A 22911-nucleotide genomic window follows, 5' to 3' on the forward strand; every position below is an offset into this window, starting at 1 on the left:
TGTGACCCGGGGAAACGGTACAAACGCTTCTGAATCACACGAAGGGCGTGAACGTTAGTCAAAAGCCAAAGAGAAACAATATCGTCCGCAAAAACGAGCGAAAGAACACGCTTTGCTTGGCTTCAAGTTTGAAGCTCACTCAGAGACGGTCCGATACATAGTCCTCGCCAGAATTCAAGGTTTCGTTTATAATTTTACGTGCCGTGTGTAATACAAAATTTTTGTAGAATCGGTACACATGTACTTTAATATGTATATATGTTAATAATATGTATATATGTTAATAATCTATGCCCACGTTGAATCACGACACTTGAATTCATTTTCATTACTTTTACAAAGTAAATAAAAAATTCTTTAATGACTCTTACATACATTCTAACATCTCTAGAAAGTACTTGTACGGTCGTTATTTATTTGAAAAAAATGGTACATAAATAATTAATTACAGTACTCTTAATTTTTCAAACAAAACAAACTCTCGTGCATACAGAGACATTAAATCACACACATGTGTCAAAATAAAATTATAAATAGTATAAAATTATATACAAGTAAAATTTTAATGAAATCCCACACAAATTATAATAGGTTTTGAATAATGGTTTCGCGACGTATCGATCGATGACACTTACCTTACTCGGGATGAGAAGACGGAGTTCATCGTCACCCTGTCGATAGCGCTTGTGGGGGCTCGTCGGGCCCCCAGAACCTGTCATGGCGCCAGCCTCGGCTTCTCTCTTCATTATTTCTGAAACAGGCAAATAAAGGATCCTTCTTTAGAAAATATTTATCTCTTCCATTGCATCGCGTCGCGCGGAATTCGTCTCGCAAACGTAAAATAATGAAATAATTAGGTTTACACGTTCGTAATCCGACCCGCGGCTTTTATTACAATTTCATACATCATCTCCGGGCACAAAGCACGGTGCACGCGCTCGCTGAAATTATGGTACATAAATTTATAATGGATTAATATACGCGAACTTGATCGCGTGGCCGCCTCGCAGCTTCCTCGACGAAAAACGTCGGATAAGTACAATAAAAGACGGCGAGTATATACATACGTCGCCTCGTAAAACGGCTTACCCACGCCGTTGGCGTCATTAAGGCGAACGAGGCGATTTAACGGACAATAAATTACGATGCCCCGCGCGCACACATTTCATCCAGCTCTACAATACGTGCTAACAGAAACAGATTTAAGTGTCCCGTGAAAACAAAAGTCGATACTTTGACAAGTTCCTTTTTTTTTCATTGACATAGCTGGAAATTGTGTAAAACAGATATTCTTGAGGTTGTTCTCATGTCGACATAGATATGTCATATCTAAGTGAAAGGAAAATGCACACCTGTTTTACAACGGCAGGTGTCACAGTTAATTGCCGATAAACGACATCGGAAATATCTCTGGAATGATAAACTCGATGGGATTAGAATTTCATTACTCTTATTTTCCACGGGACTGCTCCAAAGCAGAAGGGACAATTAATTCTTCGTTTTCTTAGCTACGATAACTCTTTCCTACGTGCGTCGTTGGTACCCTTCGCAGGATGTGCATCACCGAAGATTCATTACACAATTAGAGATTTCGAGATTAGATTTTTCCGAATGCCGAGACTCGGCGTTGGCCCCTCGATTTCTTTTCTCAGATAAAATTCCGTCGATTTTCGTTCGTTAACACTCTCTTAACATCTAATGTCTGGCGAATAAATCGAGAATACGGAATTCCTTAAAAGCTCAAAAGCTGTTCTCTCTCTCTCTCTCTCTCTCTCTCGTGCTTTTTCCTACAATATAAATTCAACGAATTTTGTTTTTGTTCTAGTCTAAAATTGAAATACACAATCGGGCAGATGCAATATCCCGTCGATTAACTCCCTCGATATTGTAATTATATAGTACTATTTGTGTACCTATAAGCAAAAGAGAATCAAATTTTGCCAAAATCAATAGAGATTATGTATTTAAATTGTCACGATAATCGCTGTTTACCTGCTCACCAGTCCAGAATGTTTAATGTAACACGATTGAACTGCGAATAATTAATTATATAATCAGTCTGTTTGGTCGAAGAACAGTGAGACTAACCATACAATAGCATTCATCGTTCTCCGATAATAACACACACGCGACATATCCTCGTGACACCGCAGCCGTAAGCTTCGTTAACTAAATTCACATGCGCGTGCCCCGTGCTCTCCGATATATCCGATAGATGGAATCGTTCGCTCCGAAATTCCGTTCCGGCGCGGGATTGCGACGGTATTGTCGTCTCTGCCGAGGAGAGAAAAAGAAACGAGAAGAAACGTAACGCGCCGAAGCTGCTGAATACCATTTGTCGGCTGTGCCGCGCGTTTAGCATAGAAATCGCGGCTACGCGCGCGGCATACGGAAACGTATCTGGCAATGGGAATATCGTAATATAAGATTATAGGCAGTTACAACGGAATGCAGAAACATGCGCGTGGCATATTTCTAACGAGGCGACGGACTACGTGCGAGTGCGTGTACCCGATATCGCTGCGTATCGAGACGTTGCCACGTAATGCACTGTGGTATGTCCTTTTCAACAAGCGCATCTTCGGTGCAGATAGAAACGGCCGTGTTTCATGTTTGACTTCTTTACGTTTTAATAATTCTACAAAGCTAATTTTATACCACGTTCCATAAACATGGAGTCACTTTATTTCACTTGCTGTCGATCCAAAAATGCATATGCACTTAGTCCAGCTACTTAACAGTTCGGGCAATTCCTGAATTAACTTTTTCCTTTCGATTCTACACGCTTCCGTGGAGCGTGGCGTAACGTTAACCGCAAGTTTTAAAGCCGTGACGCGGCAGTAAAGCGCACTCTTTGTCCTCGGCGAAGTATGCAAACCAAATATGCAAACGAAACGCGCGGACTGAACTGGGTCGTACCCGTCGTACTCGAGACCGAAGCTGATTATGAACGCACGCGACCGCAATGTCGAAAGAGCTAAGCCGACTTGGCTTTCGTCCTCAGGTCACACGATAGCGATAATGATAAAGCGCACACTAGCCAAACGTTTAGTGTAGCTGCGTGTGTGTGTGTGCATAAGATCTAGTGTGGGATCGAGCTGTACGCAATAATTTTGTTCCATTTAATAATTTCAAAACGGATTGCCGGATATATATCCAGATTTTAAGATAACGTGGAAACTTTCTCCCCGAACGGCGCAATTTCCGTGCTTGTTTACAGGAGCAACGAACGGAATTATTTTAAAGCCGCATCATCGCGAACACTACGCTTCGGACAGTTCGAGCAGTTCGATGATTCGCAAGCTCGCTACGAGGGATTCAACGGCAATTATTTTCTTGTTGCGAGAGGGTCGCGACGTGACGTGCCTCTGCGAGGGAGAGACATCGAACATACGACTCGGGGTTAATAACAACGTCGGCGGGACGCAAATGGAAATTAAAGCATCTAGATAGCCCGCGTGTTGCATACGCACGCGATGAAAAAAAGCGGGACGACGGAATCAATAGCGGTACACCACCCAGTAGATACCAACACGCAACGTTAATAATTTGCCGTAACAATTCCGCCAGCAAAAGGGCGCTTTTCCGATTCGCGGCCGATTTGTCACTTATTCTTTCCCGTTATTGCCGTGCTGAGAATAACTTGAATGGGACGCGCAAAAATATCTTCGACGAGCAACGCGGATTAAAAGTCCATCGTGAAACTGCCGCCAGGTCATCGCGCACAGCCTGTAGGATTATTCCTCCAAGGTATAAAATACTGAGAGATCACAAAGCACATGTATATAAATGTTTAAATATCTGTAGAAATTAATTTAAAAAAAAACGATATCATCCGTAAGTGTATTTGAGAATATTTAATAAAATATTTAATAAAATGACTTTATATTATTATTACACGAGCGCCATTTATGGAATTATATTTTTTAGCTCGAATCTACGGTGCGCTTATCGATCCGCGACGGGTGCGTGACCGCGCTTCTCGTGACCGAAAAGATCTCTCCTCACCGCACTCTCCCCAAAGGCGAAGGGTGGTTTTACCAGAGCGAGCCTCATCGTAGTCGCGCGAAAGAAATCGAATGACAAAATGATAGAGGGTGCACGTGGCAATCGATCGTGTATATGCGTGCGCGTGTCGTCCCTCGTACGCAAAAAGAAAATGCAAGAGAGAGAAAGAGAAAGAAAAAAGGGTAGAATGACGAAGGTGGACGACGAAGCACGTGAGAGAGGGAGTAAGGAAAAAAAAGGGCGCCGCGGAGTCTACGGTGGCAGTGACGTGAGGCGCCTGGAAGTCCACTCTCGGCAGGAGTGCAGCGACTAACTAGTTCATAACCAGTCCGCACGCTAGTCCATAAGTGATATATTGGCACGTGAGGCAAGAAGAAGAAGAAACGACGAGGCCCCCGGAATCGATTATTCGACCGGCGATCGAGGGAAGAGGGGCAATTAACCCATTTCGCGATCATTACGCGAGATCGAATCCTTTCCAGACGCACCTTTCATTTCTCAGCGAGCCGATAATTGGACCGGCACAGCCCGCCCGCGATTTACGGCGGGTTTACAGCCTCGTTCTCGGACCCTTCGACACAAACACCTTCTCGCGTCTTCATTCGTGTTAGACACGGTCGATACATGTGTACAGCGACTGATGAGCAATTTGTTGTTTAAATTGTCGTTTCGCAACACATTATAGGAAACGAACTTTTGATATTACGACAGAGGCTTTTTCAAGCGTTAAATGCACAACGTCTGTTAGTCGAGTCTCGAGTTAGTCTCAAAACTTCAATTTGGGGGAGGGAGGTTCTAGAGTTATACTATCCAACCTATCGACGAAGTCTGGCACGGACGCGCCGCTATACTATATGCTCTTCAACTGCGTATCACGAACCACGGTCAATTAAAACAAGTAGATACCATAGTATATAACCTGATTAATCAAAGTACCGTTAAAGTTTCGCGGCGAAGCATACCAGGTGAAATGTAATCAGTTTCGACGTTGCAACATTGTGCTCTATTCCCTGCTCTATGCTCTATTCATATCCAAATTTGCGCATGTGATTCGTCCTTCCGTCAAACGTATCAGGAGCTAGGAAAGAGCATTAAACAGGGAAAAGAGAAACAAAAGATGTCGTTCTGACGAACTGAGTTGAGTGTATCGACAGGCACTGTCGAGAGTTAAGCGATCGACCCAACTATTTCAATTTTCCCGAAAGTTCGATGAAAGAGGAGCACAAGTAGCAGTCGCTCGTATCCGTGATCCGGGGACCGTTTCTCCGGAGAGAGGATAATGGTGTTCCATAGTTATATACTGCCCGAGTAATTATTTCGTCGCCGCGCAGACGACGAATAATTGCGGCGACGACGCGACGCTGGTAATCCCGGCGTCGTGGAAATTGCGCGGGTCGCCACGAAAGTATCGGCTTTCGATACCTTCATTCAATATTTGAGAAATACACACCACGATACCTATATCCGCCTATGCTCCGAAAGTCCGCGATAAAGGATTTGACGCCTAAAACGTTTTCCGGAAAAATATTGATAATAGAAAGAACAAATTGAAAAAAAAAGAGCATCCTAGCGTTTCTTGTCCAGTCAAGACCACAAGGAAGACGTGGAAAATCGAGATGCGACAAAGCGCGCGGGGATTGAGGGAAGTTTCGTACGCGGTGGTTTACAAACGACGGGTAGTCGTCGTCGTCGTCGTCGTCGTCGTCGTCGTCGTCGTCGTCGTCATCGGCTACCCTCGTGGACAAGGAAAAGCGCCATAAAAGAGAAAAAGGAACAAGGGGATATCTTGGAAAGGAACCTCGATGTACGCTCGTCGTCTTACAAAGCCAGGAAGGGAGGAGAGGCTGTCCATAGACCGGACAGCGGAGCCCCATAAATCCAAGTCGCCGTTGCAACGAAAGAAGCTTGTTTACCGTTTTTGCTCCGAACCTCTCATCTGGCTTCTCCTTTCACTCCGCGCGCGCGTGCGTTTCCCGCCATCGCTCTCTTCCTGTTTCCTACCTCGGTCGGCCCCCCAACGTCGATTCCCACCGGGATATCTCGTAATTTCGTAAACTGCTCCGGTCGCATTATACCCGCGCAATCGATTTGTCCCTGATCTACAAGTCAAGGACCGAGTAATATCCCGAATGTATTATCTCGTGACGAGGACGTCGGGCAGGCTGTTTCTTGTCGTCGGCGAGTATTTGGAGTATCTCCAACATCACGTTCATAAAAAAAAAGAAAAAAAAACGTATCCTGAGACAATAAAGATCTTTGTCGATGCACATAACTATTATGTGAAATAAATCATTCTACAGTTGTACTCATTTTCTCCTCAAACGATAGCCGTTTGCTCGAGATTAGCGAGGAATGTTGAAGATACGTAAGAATCTCGCGATCCACTTGCAAAGGCATCTGCACATTTCAATAAGTAGAGGATGGAACCGAAGCGGAAGTTGCGAGGCTGAGAAATTGCCAGGTTGGCGCGAGTTAAAAAAAAGAAAAAAAAAAAGAAACACGGAGATTGGTCAGTACCATAAACGCGACGACGAACGTACGTATCGGCGTTAGCTAGCGAGCAGGCGATGTACATAAAAAGCAATACCGGGCGTGTACTATTCGCGGCTCGAAGTACCGTAAACCTCGGTCGTCGGAACGAGAGGCACGTTTCCTGTTTTTCCTGCTCGGTTCTTGCGGCTCGCTCCGCGCGATGGCTCCTCGTAGACGATACTCCCCCGGGCTTTTCATTCGCGCCCGTTCGGTGCCCGTTTTCTCACCGCGAACCAAAATATTTCTCCCCTCGACCACGCTCTAATTCACTTGCGCCAGCGCCGTAAAACAATAATTTTTTTACAGGTCTTTTATGCGAGAGGAAAAAAACCGCGTCACATGCATACAAACAATGCGCTGTACAAACAGACACACATCAAAAACTCCTCTCGTTATTTTTTTTAAATACAACTTTAATGCGCGGCTAAAACATAACAGCAGCAGCCAAACTCCGGGAGAGCGAGAAACGTTAAATGTATCGCGTACATTTTATCGATTAAAAAGCTCGCAGCACGTAAAAGGAGTTTGTTTAACATCGTTCCACCAAACGTTTCGAGATATCTGTTTCTCTCAGCATATACGTCAATCTATCCTCTTCCCACAATTATCATTATTTTGCCAATTTTTCGTGGTATATACGAAAAAAAAAATATTGCCACATTGATCTCGATTAACCCTCGTAATACATTTTGGAAATAAACTGTGATTAAATAAAAGCGCCAAGTCCTACGGCTATTTTTCATAAATTTTTAAAAGACAAAAAGCTCGCTAATGAGTTGCACGAATAGGCCATGTGACGCACGTGATCGGTCGAACGACATTATTAAGCGGAAAATAAAATCAACCGTTCACGCGCGACGAGTACAGCCGCATGGAAATTAACATGAATATGGATGAGCGTAGCATATGTGCACATACTTCGCTCGTGATCGCCGCCGAGCATAATGTTCGACTTGGACGAGCAAAAGGGAGGGTGGGTCCAGGGGGAGAGGGACGAAGAAAGGGAGAGCCGTCGGCGGGACTGGCAGGTGAACTGAGAGATTATTGGCCGAGACTAAGCGGAGTTGGCTTAGAAATTCGACGTTTGACGTCAGTATATGAGAGACGTGTGTCTGCTAATGCACGCGTCGCGCACCATTCGCTCTTCGGGGACCCCGAAATAGAATGATTAACGCCGCCGAACGCCCGTAAAATTCGATACCTGGTATGCGAGATGTCCCCGTTTTGCTCAGGGAACGCATACGGTACAACGAGTTGGCCGAGACGCGCGCTACACGAGCTGCCTACAAAACGCGCCGCTTCGTTCCCACTGAAAAGAAATACGCCTGAAGAAATATGCAAAGTACGAACAGACAAGAAGATTGGAAAGCCGGAAGCCCGAACAGACGTGGCTGCGTGGTAACAATGTAGCCAAATAGAGAGTTCTCTCCACGCAACCGCGATTATGCGAAAGAGCAGCGACGTTAACACGTCGAACATAGTGGTAAAGAGATACACGATCTATTCGCGATTGGCTTTGGAATTCTCTGCATCTGTATACCTGATAGCAAAGTACAAAATTACGGAATATTCGAGGCTGCAGAAATCACAATATTTGCACGTCGATATATCCGCACCGACGAAACTTCAGCATCGTTAATCGGACATCAAAGAATACGACCCGCGATGACGAGCGATATATATAATAACACGAATATCACTTACACAGACATATATGCTATACAAAATTTCACGGTAATTTGTACTCGTGCACAGACATTTCGCCGGCTATGACCTATTTACAGGGTTTAGATACATAGTCACACACTTTAAATGGATTTTCCCTTTTGTACTTGATATAAATCGAGTTAAGCTTTGTGCTGGCCAATACTGACAAGATTGTACGGTCGGCTCGAACCGACCGTAATATCACCTTAAAGATAGAATAATTTGAGAAAAATGATTAAATGTTCATTTATTATGTAATTATGTATTACTTGTAGTTTATTAACGTATGCCATTTTAATAAAATTATACATTATTATACAATTCATATTTTAATTAAACATTAATTTTACATTAAATTAAATATTGCGTGTATTCAGTGAATAGCCGTCCGTTCGTTTCAGTAAAATACGCAATAAAATATCAAAAATCGCCGATGTCATTGAAAGCACTCATAATGAAAATATATCGTTTCTGCGACATATGTGATTTAAAAGTCATTTTTTCAATGCAAATGTTCCAAATAATATTAAATAATATTTATTAGAGATAAAAATAAATTAATATTTCAGATTTTTATCAATTAAAATTAATTAGCAAACTTTTCTTCGTCAATGAGCTCTAACAATCATATCTACGGCTTTTAGAAGACAAAACAGAAATCGATCGTCGCACACGCGTTTCTGCGGCTGGCGATCCAATTATTTCCATAAGGCAAGCATCTAACGAGCTTCCATGTTCCGCATGCATTCCCATCCATCCAGCCATCTATCCATCCATTCATCTATCGCCCATCCATCCATCCATCCGTTCGTCTGTCCGTCCGACCATTCGTCCAGTCGACCAAGCTTAAAATTAGACTCTCTGAAACGGACAAGCCGGAAGCGAACAAGACCGAGCGAGCTAATACCAAATTTATTTAGCACGAGTGTGAATTCCGTCCCGTGTCCGCAAATTCATTCATTCATTCATTCGATTCGGACGAGGCGCTCTCTCTCTCTCTCTCTCTCTCTCTCTCTCTTCTGGCGGCTATTTGCAAAATTGCCGCGATAACTGCCGCGCTGGAACGTGGGGAAACACGGCCGAGAAAGATCATTTGGGCAAACGTTGCGTCTCTCGCGTGAGCGCGGGCACGCGAGCGAATAAAGAGTGTTGGCACTCCACTCGGAGTCGACGGAAAAGTCCGGGCGTTTATTCCGACAGCCAAAGTTGCGCGTGTTGGCCAGAAAGTAATTATTTGCCCGCACGATATTGTTCAACGTTGCGGAATTGCACGCGCACGCTCTCTTTCTCACCCGCTAGCTCACTTCGTTAGCGGGCATTTTGTTAGACCGTCCTTGATTAATATTACGTAATATTATGCCGAGTTTTCGGAACGGGAACAAATTTTGATGATGTCTGGCGTTAATTACGCCGGAGGCGTTGTTTGCAGGAATTTCCGTGTAACGGTCGTAAATTTGTAAACGTGAGTGGCGAATTTACCGTACGGAACGTTTCGCAAGTTCCGCGCGAAACTTACCATGTCTCCATGATTTATCAGTCCTTAATTCTTCAGTAGGAATTATTTCAATGCGACGTAATCCAGCTCTGTAAGAACTTTCTATTCTCAGTCGCATTTTCAAAAAGCGTCACACGTAAGAAAGGAATAAAATTTGTCGGTTAATAGAGATAAAGTAAAATGATAGTTAAAGGATTAACATCACTCGGCCTCTAAAGCGCATTCCTCGCTGCGATATCGTAAACAGGGAGCGTCATAAAAGAAAGTTGTTAGGCCGCCACGCCTATCAAAACGTACCGAAGCTGACATCAACCTAGTTGCAACAAGAGTAGCAATTAGTCGAGAAACGTAATCCTTAAAGCAGAAGCCATTCAGGTCGTCAACATAACAATAGAGAAAGAGAGCAGAAAGCTCGTAAAATAATCGATCGCCACCGAAACGGAACGCGCGGCGTTTCACTAATCTCGGTCATATTCTACTAATGTTGACAATTCACCAGATAACGCAAAAAATTCCGTTTTTAAATGGGTATATAAAAATATGCTAAATGCCTCATCTTTTGTGATATCTAAATACATCGCGCTGACGTAATACTTGGGACTTCGAAATAACAGCGCGATTGAGTTGCGGAAACACCGCGAAACCACCGAGTGCCATTGTTCGCGTTTGCTAATTCCACCATAAGGACTGATTCATTCGGTCGTGCCGCGTTAACTATTGCATTTCATAGTATTAGGTTAACCCTTCGCGGTCTACCTGATACAGTGGTTTATGACGGACGCGAATACAGCAAACACCTAAAGGGACCGCACTATGTGAACGAATGTATTCGAGACACGGTATCGCGTATCCGACGCGTATCGCGATCACGAGTAAACACGACGAAATAACATTGCCGCGAGACACAATCTATGGCGACGCGTGATTTTTAATCTCCGCGGGATCATAGATTTGTTTTCACTACTTCGCGTTTCAGCGCACCGGGACATCGACTCGCGGCGAAAAGTAATGAGAATGCGATGGGAGATGAAAAGCGAGATGTGCGAGGCGCGTAACAATGTTACTACACGTGGGACGAAGGTAAAAAGCGAAACACACTATCGACAGGATTTCGACTCAGTCCAATCCTTGTTACTCCCATCGGAGAAAACGAGGAAAATGAAAAACAAAAAAAAAACGAGGAGAAAAGTACGAGTAAATCCGCAAATAGATACGAACGACTGAAAGCCATTTTAATAATAAAATCCTATTAACAATTAACCCTTAGATTGAGAAACAAAAGTTGTTAATTTGATTAAATTTTTCAACTTGATTCAATCTCTTCAGTTCAAATATTTCATGTATTTCAGTTAGATGCATAAATATTTGAATTTGAAGAAATTTAATCAAGTTGAAAAATTTATTCAAATCAACACTTTTTTTTCTCAACAATGCAAAAATACTTTATTGGGTCCAATTGAGAATATCTCGCTATCAATGTTTCTTTTTTTAAGTGATTCAAAAAATCTAAAAATTTATAAACACATATTTTCAAAAGTTTTTAGAACAAATATATTTGTATTTTTTTTTAATATAGAAAAAAATACACAATTTAATTATCTTTAAAATTTTGAAAAACTTTCATGAATCAGTCAGACACAGAATACTCATAATTGGGCCTTAAGAGTTAATATAAAAAAGAAATGAAAATATATGTATCTTTTATTTTTCAAGCAAAGTAAATATATGTTCAATTTAATTTGATCGTCAAGAGAGAGAGAGAGAGAGAGAGAGAGAGAGAGAGAGAGAATTGACGTAAAACGATCTCCAACATAAAAATGCCCAAAGGCCAGGGAATCTTTGAGAACCACTGGCTGCCCGCAGTAGGGCCGAGAGAACCGGGCGCGAAGGATGAAGGAAGGCGCAATAACAATATCGCATCCTGCCCTTGCTGCATGCAACCAGGGGGTAACGTCCTGTTACACCAGTCTGACCACTTCGCGCATCTCTCTCTTCCCTAACCCTTCTCCGCACGGACCGTTTTGCTTTGTACCGACTTTGCTTTCGCCTTCGCCTCTCGCGGCCAGCAGGCGAAAACGTCGCGACCCGCTTTTCGCTAATCACAGTCCCATTCAACGCGCGGGTCGTTTCTACCACGCGTAAACGGTGTAATAAGGGCGTTTCTACGACGATTTCTTTCGCACGAGTCATCCGCGTCACGAGAAAATGCATTCATCAAATAACGATCAGTAAAACGCAAAGTTGACAAAAAAATAAATAATCGTTACTCACCAATAATGATGACCGCCCTTGCAGTCTCCGCGATGAATCAGCACAAAGACCTGCACAATCAAGACAGAAGTGTCAGTTTTAGTTCTCGCTTAATATGCGTACGCGCGTTCCTATTATTATTATAATTAATGTCTCGCGAGCTAGCATCACGTATCTCTTAGACCAATCTTAGTGCTATTGTGCGCGCCAAGGAACGCGATAATTAGGATACCCGCATCGTCTTGCGCACCTCGAATTTCAGATAGCCTCTCGCGAATTTCACATTATTAATATATGTCATCTGAATTAGATAAAGAAAATTATAAATAAAACAAATATAATATCTACTTAAATAACGTGAGTGCTAGATATTTTGTTGTAAATGTCAGCATCATTGAAATTGAATATGCAAATACGCTTCTGTGATAAACAGGCTGATGTAAATTTCGAGTTACGAGTCTATTATGTTAGCATTAATTAATAACAAAGCATCACTTCGGCAGAAAGAAAATTGTGTTTCGCATTTTTACACAGCCGGCGCGGAAAAACGCACTTTATGCGTCTCACGTCCGAGCGCATCGCGCGGTCATAAAACTGCGGACCGAGAGCACGGCCCGAGTATCGCTATCACGTGCGCGGAATTAATTATAACTACTCGTCCAACTATTTATCGCCGTCCGGAGACGGAGGCCGGCTCTAGAAGCGGGCCATAAACGTGGCGTTTTTAAAAGAAATTGCGAAACCGCTGGGAGATAAATCGTCCCGATTAACCAACGCGCATCTCTCTGGAATCTACGCGAGGTCACTGCAGGCTGACCCGCATACCGCCGTTAGTGGAGGGTGTCCTTATTAAATCCTCAGTCGCCCACACAAGCCTCGCATCTAGCAAGCAGCGATGAAAATAACGACAGAAACGCGCAAGTTTGCTCAATGAGCGAATTTCGGGGGATGAACGTTTCAAGGAGTGAAACAAAACTATTGGAGTAACATAGTCCATGAGATCGTAATCCATAGGTCGATAGAAGCCACTTAAATTCACGCACTTGCAACGAGAGACGACAAAACTGCGAGACGTTAAAACAATCGCGCTACCCAAGGACCAATCGACGCGGACCTTGAGCACTTTGCTTGATCACTGTCACCAGGTGTATGTCGGAGAGCAAAACTTCACTCGCCGGCTGCACGGCCTGTGCACGCTCGCGAATCACGATCGGGCACTCAAGGCTGAAAATTCCAGACGCCCCCCGGGATAGGTCAGGGACAATGAACGTGCCAAACGCAGCAGCGGCGGCAGCTGCACCCAAAGTTCATTCAACTTTCCCACGCGAGAGCGATCTTTTACATCCCACCAGTGAACGTCTTCGTGTCGTTGTTGGATACACGGACGATTCACGACGTTTCCTCCATTTCCGGTTCTCGTTTTTAAACCTACGACGCTCGGCCGGAAGAGTCGATCGACACGAACGAACCTGGTGGTAAGAGCTCCTGTCTGAACCATCAACGTCCGAGTTTCCAAACGTTTTTCCCCTCTTGATTTTCGTTGATTTTCTCGCGAGAAAAAATTTTCTTTTATAGACAAACTAGTTTCGCGCGAGCGTGAATCTCGCGTACGTACGCGATTGCACCAGAACTAATACTAGGCCGAGAACACGAGTAAACTTCGCCAAGTGGCCAAGGCTCGTTCCTCTCCGGCGAGGCTCGTCCACCTCTTCCTTGTCGCGAGAAGCCGCGAGTACTGGTGGGGCGAATCGCTCGCGGAGGGAGATCGTGGTGGCTGAAGAGAGGAGAGGAGAGGAGAGGAGAGAAGAGAAGCGGAACGGAGCGGAGAGGAGAAAAGAGGAGCGGCATGTGCTACGCGCGAGCGATGTATGCGCGGCGCGGTGTAGCGCGGCATCGAGCTGCAATGTGCGCGCGAGTAATGCGGATGCATAGCGATGCGGCGCGAGGGAAGAGGACGGCGGATGCGGCGAGCACAAGACAGACAGAGACAGAGAGAGTCAATGAACGGCGACTCTCGCAGAGATCGCTGCGCGCTGAGAATTTTACGGTCGCGAAGAAGGGCCTCCCCTGCTCCCCGCGCGAGACCCCAGAGGTCACGCGTGATAAAACTCAGGGTCTTTAGGCCAGATTTTTCCGATAGGAAAATGCACGAGTGCCGCGCATACATCGCTCCAGAAGACACGCGCGTCCACAAACAGGGACCAGTTGTTTATACCGAAAGCACGATTACGTCGCTTACGTGAGCAGCGAACGCTGACTAAACCACGACACTCGACACCGACTAGATTATGCGCCTCGGCAAATTCACCGACGGAGAATGCGACGACGCCTGGCAGAGACAGGAGAGTGCGGTATAACAAGAATATTGCACGATTATTGGATAACTTAGAGACATTCTTGAAAGAAACTGGCAAACTCATAACAATAAAACAATTCCGAATTTCCCATGTTAGCTTAATGAGAAATTCGAAACTATTGTCCATTGTCATTAGATAACAATAGAACTTGTATATTATTTTAAAAAAAATTAAAATTGATAATTGCGAAATGAGAAAGTACTACTTACATTTTAATAGAAGATCTACGTGAGTAAATTTCGATCACTTTGATTAAAATTTTACACACAAAATGTTGGCGCTTATTAGATGGTAGCCTCGATTCTTTATTAGTGTCTAAAAGCGTCTCCGAAATTTGAAACCGAACGATTCCAGTGCGCGTGGATTCAATATCATTTCTCTGTGCCGCGAGATCACGACGACCGATGTATCCTTAACGAAGAGAAGCACACTCGTGACTCACACTTGCGGCACGGAGATGTCAAATGGCGCACGTTTCGACATACCTGCGGCTGCCGGCCAAAGTTCTTTCTCTCACCTTCGGGTCACTCTCGAGAAGAATCCGCCGTGGAAACTCGTCCCGCTCGTGCACCACGACGGCGAGAAAACACGAATCCCGAGGGCGAAGATAGTTGTCACCGCGCGGGTCGGCGCGGCGCGGCGCAAAGTCGCGGCACGTAACGGGTTAGCCCGATGTACGGCATGACATGACATGCGTGTCGCTCGCGGTACGGCGCGTATGACGTGGCGTGCGTGCGGAAGTATATCGATCAGCTGACGGTCGGGCGGATACTGGGCCGCTTCGTGGAATTCACCATATTGTTGCGTCGGCACGCATGCGCCGAGCCCTCGTCCCTTCGTTCTGTCACTCTCCTTCTCTCTCTTCCTCCCTTTTCCTATTTTCTTCCCTTACTTTCTTTCCCCTCGCCGTCATCCCCGCGGTACGTACAGGGTGATTCAGCAGAAACCCGCGATATAGTTCCGGAACGTATTCCGAGGGATGAAAAGGGGGTAAGAGGAAGGTCGAAATAATCTACGATGGACTTGCGCGCGCCGTTTATCGATAAGGAAAACGCGATTTTAGTCTCGCGGGCAACTAAAGGAGATATCTTGAAATGGACAAACCAAATCTTCACCGAGAAGAGATTCTCACGCTTCAAAAATCACGTATGATAGAACGAGCGAAACGAGTTTTATGATCGAGGACAAAATTGAACTCTTGTCTCGTATCTCGCACTAGTATAATATAGTATATCTCTGCGATTTCCGCGGACATCCGGTTACTACCCTCTTCATCTGACTCTTTCCGTCTGCTCTTTCCATTTCCCAGGCGAGCATCCCAGGGCTTTTTCACCTCCATACGTCGTTCTTCAATATGCTAATAGCTCAATCCTACTTCGCCATGCTGTCTAAATTACATTATCGTATTACATATAAATTTCTCTCTCTTTCTCTCTCTCTCTCTCTCTCTTCGTTTTCGCCGTTCCCTTTCGTCCTCGATTTTACAACGCGTTTTCCCATCATGCTCCCATCGTATACGATCCCGCCGGAACGACTTTCTCCGATTTCTACGTTTCCGCGTTTCCCATTTTCATCGGCCCCGGTAACATTTGCAACTCTAGGAAACCCTAGCCACACGAGAACTGTGTGCACCATGTATGATATTTTATCATCACGCAAGTCACGCAGTCAAATATATACATATATGTATATATGTACACACACGCGCGCGCGCGCGAAACATAGACAATAGGATCGCTCCACAAAATAACTTTCCTGTTAATCGCAAACGCTCTCTACGATTATATGAAAATATGGGAAAAAGCAGTCTATAATCTGTCTCGAGTATCGATTTATTTTCTGGAGGACATATCGTCACGTATCGTCAAGGCTGCGGCGATCAAAAAAGCTCGCTTAATGACGTGCGGACTGATTAATATTCGACAAATACGCGCGACAATCCGCGACATGTCCGTTATCGATCCCCTTCTATTCGCGTTCAAATTACGTCCGTCCGTTTTCCATTAGCACACACGCTGCCGAGACATTAACGAACCGTGACAAACATGAAGGAATTACTTTTTGGAGCAACGATAATACAACTCGGCGAGATAAGCAGAACACAATGTGTAAATAGCGAAAGAACTCTGTGGCATCTAATCAAGTTTTTTTCCCCCCCAAAGAAAGATCGATCCTGACAGTTGTGTGTGTATTTGCGAAATAAAAATTGGCGTTGCAATTACGCGTACGTTGTCGAGAATGGGATCAAGTTCGCGCTCGATAGAGACGCTCAGGAGAGTCGACGGGGGCTCGCGCTCGAGCACGTTAAATAATTACTGGTATCAGTGGTAGCCCGTAATTGTCGGTTATAGCAATATAGCAATATAGCGCGCGGTTAAATAATGATCAACCATTATTGTTGCGATTCAAGAAAGACGAGACGTTTCCGTCCTCCGTGCCGGCGGCATGATGGAACGAAAACGACGAAATGAAGACGCGAAATAAAATATAGCGGAGAAAGAGAAGAGACACGGGAACGAGAGTGAGAGGGACACGATGTACTGCGATTTCATGGCTGAGACGCGCGCGAGGATCCGCAGTCACGCTTCGTGATTCTCCCTATCTCCCTATCTCTTTCTCTCTCTTCTATCTCTTCTCGAGCCAGGGGGAAAGAAACGGAAAGCTTTATTTCACTCTCGTGTCGAAACTGGTTATCCACGTCAGGTGTTACAGCGACTTACGTTAATCCCGCATCGCGATGTAACGGTTTGCGTTAATTGAATTCTCCAGAAAAGGCGTAAGGGAAATTTAATAAGCATTTGGGGAAAACCGCTTCTCGAAGCCGCACGATATTTTACCTCATCTCAGAATAATTACTTTACCTTCCAAGACGTAAAATGTAATTTGTTACGGATAAATTGGCACACAAATGTTGACTATATATATTCGTTGTTTTTACGCGAGTCGTGACAAAAAAGCTATTGTTGGCTGTTATCGTGGTAACAGCGTGTATTAGAACTGTTATGTCCTCTGCGGTAAAGTGATAGCATTAAACGAAATTATACGATCACGCGCAAAAATATACGCAATTTTAATGACATCTCATTCCGGTTTCATTAGCCGCTCAGGTGACATAATTAAAAGCGTCATACCTTTCACAGTGGTTGGAAAATCGTCGCGCATTTCCAACACTTGATTATCATCAAGTAATCTCCCGAGGCTCGCCCTGGTGGATATAAATAGCGAGTCTAATTGAATGAAAACGGCACGGAGGGAACAGTTGGCTTTGGCAAGGCAATCGCAAGAGTTTCTTCGCTCCTTCGTCTCCTCGGCTGCTCATTCGAATGCAGTACGAGTACGAGGATATCTTATCCTTACGCGATCGGCTATGAAAGCATATTTTGAATGGGCAAATTTCGCACGGCGATGTCAGAAAACCCGGAGAAACCGGAGAGAATTGTACGAGCGTACGTACCCTGACGTCGACGTACCCGGTCTTTCCCGGAATAAAGAACAATAATGATGCGACGATCTTATCGGGTATTCCTGTACACAAGCAGAAAGAGCGCGCGAGAGCTGGCTCGTAATTAACAATTAAAAAAGGTATAGTCCTAGTAACGTGATAATTATTAGCGCAACTTGCGCAACATTGACTCGCTACCCTTGAAATTTATACGCGATGTCGCTCACGCGGAAATTTATCGATCCATTTAACGTAATTTATACGGGGGATAATATCAATGTGATAAATGAATTGTTGTCAATCGCGGCAGTAGCCTCGCGCTATCGCACGGCACTAACTCCATCGCATTCTCTCAAGTTTGCGAATTAGGTAATTTTCGGAGTAAAAAGGAACTTATCAACTCACCTTGACACGGAGGTAAATTACTCTGCGATCAACGGCAGCTTTCCACCCGTCTGAAACACAAAACACGACAAAGTTACGACCGGTTCGCCACAATTAACGACGCGAGCTCGACAAGACGAGACTGTCCGCCAAACTGTCGTTTTTGGAGGAGACGCGCGCACGTATTGTGGAACTTTCTAAGCGAAAATTGCGACACACTCGGCGTACACACTCACAAACAGTACACAAACAAAACATGCGAGATGCGCGTTTATTTTCGCTCCAATAACGCGCTAGATGTTGACTCGAACGTATTCCCCTCCATCCTCCGTAAGACATTTAACTCCTCAATATATATAGTTTTGCACACAAGTTATAAAAATTAAAAAATGTATTTTTGAGAAAGAAATCACAAATTCACGGCATGAAAGACAGAAATGATATAATATATCGTGAAAAAGTATAGCGCGTCGAATTTTAGATTAATGCGTCACTTAATCGTGAGAGAGACAAAATATAGAATCCTTCTGATGTGCAAATTTTGTTTTTTCTCCGACGAGACCGACGAAGCCACCTCGGCGCCGAAACAATGGCATGTCTATACAGACGGGAGTAGCTACAATGGCGTGCGATAATGAAATAACTTAATTTTGCTCTGGCAAACACATAGATCAACCGAGAGGGGTCGGCAGTGACAGTGGCGACTGCCGGTAGTAGTGGTGGTGACGGTGGTGATAGTGGTAGAGGTGGTGGTGGACGGAAAGCGAGCGAATCCGATGCAAAATACGCGCTCGACCGACGAAAAGCGTGTGTGTTGAAGCTCGAAGTACACTGTAATCCACTTTGTTAGTTTGCGATCTACTGCTCTAGGACGTATCCTTTTCAACCGGACCGCAAGCAAGCCGAATCAATCGGTTCGAGTACCCTTGAGAACATCGAAATGCGAGGAATTGGATGAGAGGAACAAAAAAAACCAATTCAATCGTCTCTCGAATAACTCTAACAATTTCAAAATATATAAAAAAAAGCATTTGCAAAAGTTTAATTAGGCTAAAACTAAAAGCGATTTGTTATTCCAATTTCATAGAAAATATCCTGTTAAAACTCTAGTATCAAACGATAGTAACGATTTTTTTCTTGTTGTAAAATAAAATATTTCAACAAAAATTCTGATCAATAATAATATGCCATAATACATTAAATCGATGTAATACAAGAAGGGACCAAATAAGATTTAACTGTCTTTAGATCGTCTTAAAAATGGCTTAAAGTGAAAGACTAAGGATCTAAAGATATCATTTTAAAGCAATCAGAGAGATATTATTTTAAAGCTAATCCCGTCTCACACTCAGTTAACAAATGTGCTGCATAAAAAAAAAACTCGTTAAAGAAAAAACAAACAAAAGTCCGCCGATTTTTTATCAAATCAAGAGACTACAGATTATAAAATGGGATACAATGTGAAACATCGAGTGCGTCCATAGTAGCGTGCGGTGACCGTATTGAATGATGAGCAACCATAAATGATTGTAAAAAGACTCTTACACAAAAGAGGCTCGGTACCGATAAGCAGATAGAGAGATAGACACAAAATCCAAAACGTTATCCGAAGGTCGCATCACACACGGAGAAGAGTGAGGTGATCGACGACGACGACGACGACGACGACCAAGTTCGACGACAACGAGGACGACGAAGAACGACAGGCACTTTGCGTCGCAGCAGACCGATGTTCTCCACTTGATGTGTCCACGTTCATTTGTGGGTCCCGATGGCCTCGAACTGGTCTCTTATCCCTGGTATCGCCCAATCAAAAAACCGGCAGCGTACCGCTAGATGATTGGTTGAGCACGGCCACCGTGAAGACTGCAATTGGTCAACCGGCCCGAGTCACCCATGGTTACCGTTTGCATCAACAACATCTACGGTCGATATTACACGGCTTGATGTACACGGCCCCGTATACGTTCTCCACGTTCAGCGGTCCCGCACACAAGCCGCGATTAACACCTACGTAACCCCCGGGAGGGGGTGGAATTCTCGAGGGCAACCGCTTTTCTTCCACCACCGATCTTCATCCCTACCAGCCGCCGAAGGGCTTCGAGAAAGTTGAAAGCGACCGCCACCGTCGACTAAGGGTTGCGAAAAGCCGCGGTACCCTAACATCTCGCGACGATTATTTTCCAAGCTAGCTCGCAATCTCCTTATCGCGGCGGGGCCGTTTCGGGTACCGCGACGCACACAGCTTGCGCGATAGAGGAATGTATTTACGTAAGGATAATCTTGGCAATTAAGTCGGAGCGACAGGCTAAGACTCGGAGGATCTACCGGTGCCGTTGAATCCTATTTTCATAAAGGGAATCCTCCGCTTATACATAGAGCGTTCGTTGTACCGTAGTCTCCCGCTTTGTATCAAAGGCTCGCATTTAAGATACATCCTTTGTACGCGAGCGGATGTCGATCTTATCTGCCCTCAGCATCTACGAACAATTCTTCTGACAAGATATGAAAGGACGGCTGCTATTTATAAATTATGAAAGATATTTTTAACTTGAATAATGTATGTGCAATAAAAAAAGACACCATTTAAATCGAAACAAAGGCGCGCGAGTGATTAATGATAAATGAATTGATACAACATTCAGCGAGCGTAGATTAAAAAACCGAGTATTCCATGAAATATGTTTTCGCTATCGCCATCGCGTACCAGTTTCTATCTCGTGCTATTTTGCACGTATATATGGAATCTGAGTTCCGAAGTGTCGCACAAACGGCTTCGTCTTCGAAGTCTAATTGCCACTTTAGCGATTGTTGGGTTAATGGTATTAGCTTCGACTCTGGCTACGTCCCAGAATTCACTGTCAGCGCTTCGAACATCGTTCTGTCTTACTTCGAATTAAGCCGTGCGATGGAGATACAACGAGCGCTGTTAGCGTTAATTGCTAATTTCGCAACGTACGGTCACAAGCGCGAGTATAAATACCCAATTGCGTTTCCTCATAACCGGGCGAAACGGCATTCGGCGTATATGCGTTTCCATCCCGCACATCGAATAGATTTGGCAGGCAACGATATTGCATAACTATATTAATTGTATCGTAAGTTATATCTCATCTTTACGATATTATTTTATCGATTATTTGTGCATAAAGAGATTTTAAAACTGAATAAACTTTAACGGAAAGAAAGTCTTGTCAAAGATTTCACTCTACAAATAAATCAAGTTTAATAACAAGCCTGTAATTCAAATCGATGTGATTCTTTGTGCAAAAACACAAAAGATAATATTGTGTCTGAAGATCTTATTACTGATCCAAGAAATGAATGCAGAACGGAATGCAGACATTGCCAGACGTCGTTTTACCGTCGTCTCAGATCAACGAACATTTGTCACACGGATCGTCAGCGTGCCTCTTCGCACCATCGAAATCCACCCCAAAGACTCGTAAAGAGAGAAAGAAGAGAGAGAGAGAGAGAGAGAGAGAGAGAGAGAGAGAGAGAGAGAACGGTTATCGAGCACGAACCGCGGTATTATTCGCGACTTTGGAGAGGAACCAGAATACTCGAGACGGGAGACGAGGAAACGAGGGGAAGAGAGGACAGACGTTCCAGTTCGACGTTCGATTATTCGCGTTATCGATCTCTCGGTCCTTCTCGTTCACTTGATTCCAGTACGACGAAATGAGCGCGGATGTAAGAAAAGACACCCGGCACGGCGGTTTTTCCGTAAACCCGATGCTATATATCACGGTCCGTCCGTCACAAGGGCTCATAAATTTCAACCGCGAAATCTCTAAACGCAAACGTCAATATTATATTTTTACAAGAATTTGTTAATAAATAATATTAATGTTTGGCAAAAAGTAAAATATTTCTTTAATAAACATCATGTGATACTCTGTTGATTATTTTAAGCTGTCAAAATTTAGATTGTGCAATATTTATTCGGAATGGAAGTTCAATTGGTAAGCCTCGTGACAGAAGGATGATGATAAAAAAATATGACTAAATATTCGTGTCCAACAATCGATATCGTAAAATCGATACCGAAATGCGAAAGCGGCACATGATCCAGAAAGAAGGGCGACGTGTGATAAATAATTCAGAAATTAGATAATATCGTGCACGTTGCTCGTTCCGCGGAAACTGGTTCGATTGGTTCGCCTTGTTTTTTAAGAGGAAACTGTATTACCTGACACGCCAACCTTGTTGTCCTGCACAATGCGAACGAGTTCGCCAATGCCGCTTGTCAATTAAGCCCATACAATCATGTATCTTGTATTCGACCTAATAAAATATGACAAATGTCTGTCAATCCGAAACAAAGCTGGTTCGAATTTCTCAGCATCCTAAAATAGTGTCAATTTCCTGACATTCTATTTTTATACTCGGGAAGCTTATTCGACTCGATTCAAATAAATCTAAAGGTTGCGTAAAACCTAAACGGTACATACATTGATTTTTAATCAAGAACCACAGTATATTATTTAACATTCATCCATTTAAAATTAATCCTCCTTTGCGAAGAGAAGAAATAATAAGCGTGTGCTGATGTTAATTTTTAATTTATCGACTCTTATCAATTTATATTTTATTAGCAGCGCGCGATCAGATTACTGAAAACAAAATTAAAGTATCGCGCGAATCATGGTACTACGAAACAACACTAAGGCGAGATTCATTTTGACGATGACGAACGACCGACTGTGAGAACATTTCTAAACGCGGCATGACAA

At 43.9% G+C, this 22911-nt stretch overlaps 1 protein-coding gene across 6 annotated transcripts in view; it reads right to left on the bottom strand.

Moving 5' to 3' along the window:
* LOC105837654 (heterogeneous nuclear ribonucleoprotein K) overlaps positions 1-22911 on the bottom strand; it is an 84163-nt gene that overhangs the window by 42093 nt on the left and 19159 nt on the right. For 2 of the 6 annotated variants that reach the window (XM_036288697.1, XM_036288702.1), the window contains exons 2-4: positions 18197-18246; positions 12014-12063; positions 636-751 (exon numbers count right to left, since the gene is read on the bottom strand). In XM_036288697.1, coding sequence (XP_036144590.1) covers positions 636-746 — 111 coding nt within the window. In that variant the 5' untranslated portion in view covers positions 747-751; positions 12014-12063; positions 18197-18246. The other 4 variants (XM_036288698.1, XM_036288701.1, XM_036288699.1 and 1 more) reach the window with 4 other exon arrangements.

The sequence above is a fragment of the Monomorium pharaonis genome, chromosome 6 (assembly GCF_013373865.1).
Source record: "Monomorium pharaonis isolate MP-MQ-018 chromosome 6, ASM1337386v2, whole genome shotgun sequence".
Lineage (NCBI taxonomy): Eukaryota > Metazoa > Arthropoda > Insecta > Hymenoptera > Formicidae > Monomorium > Monomorium pharaonis.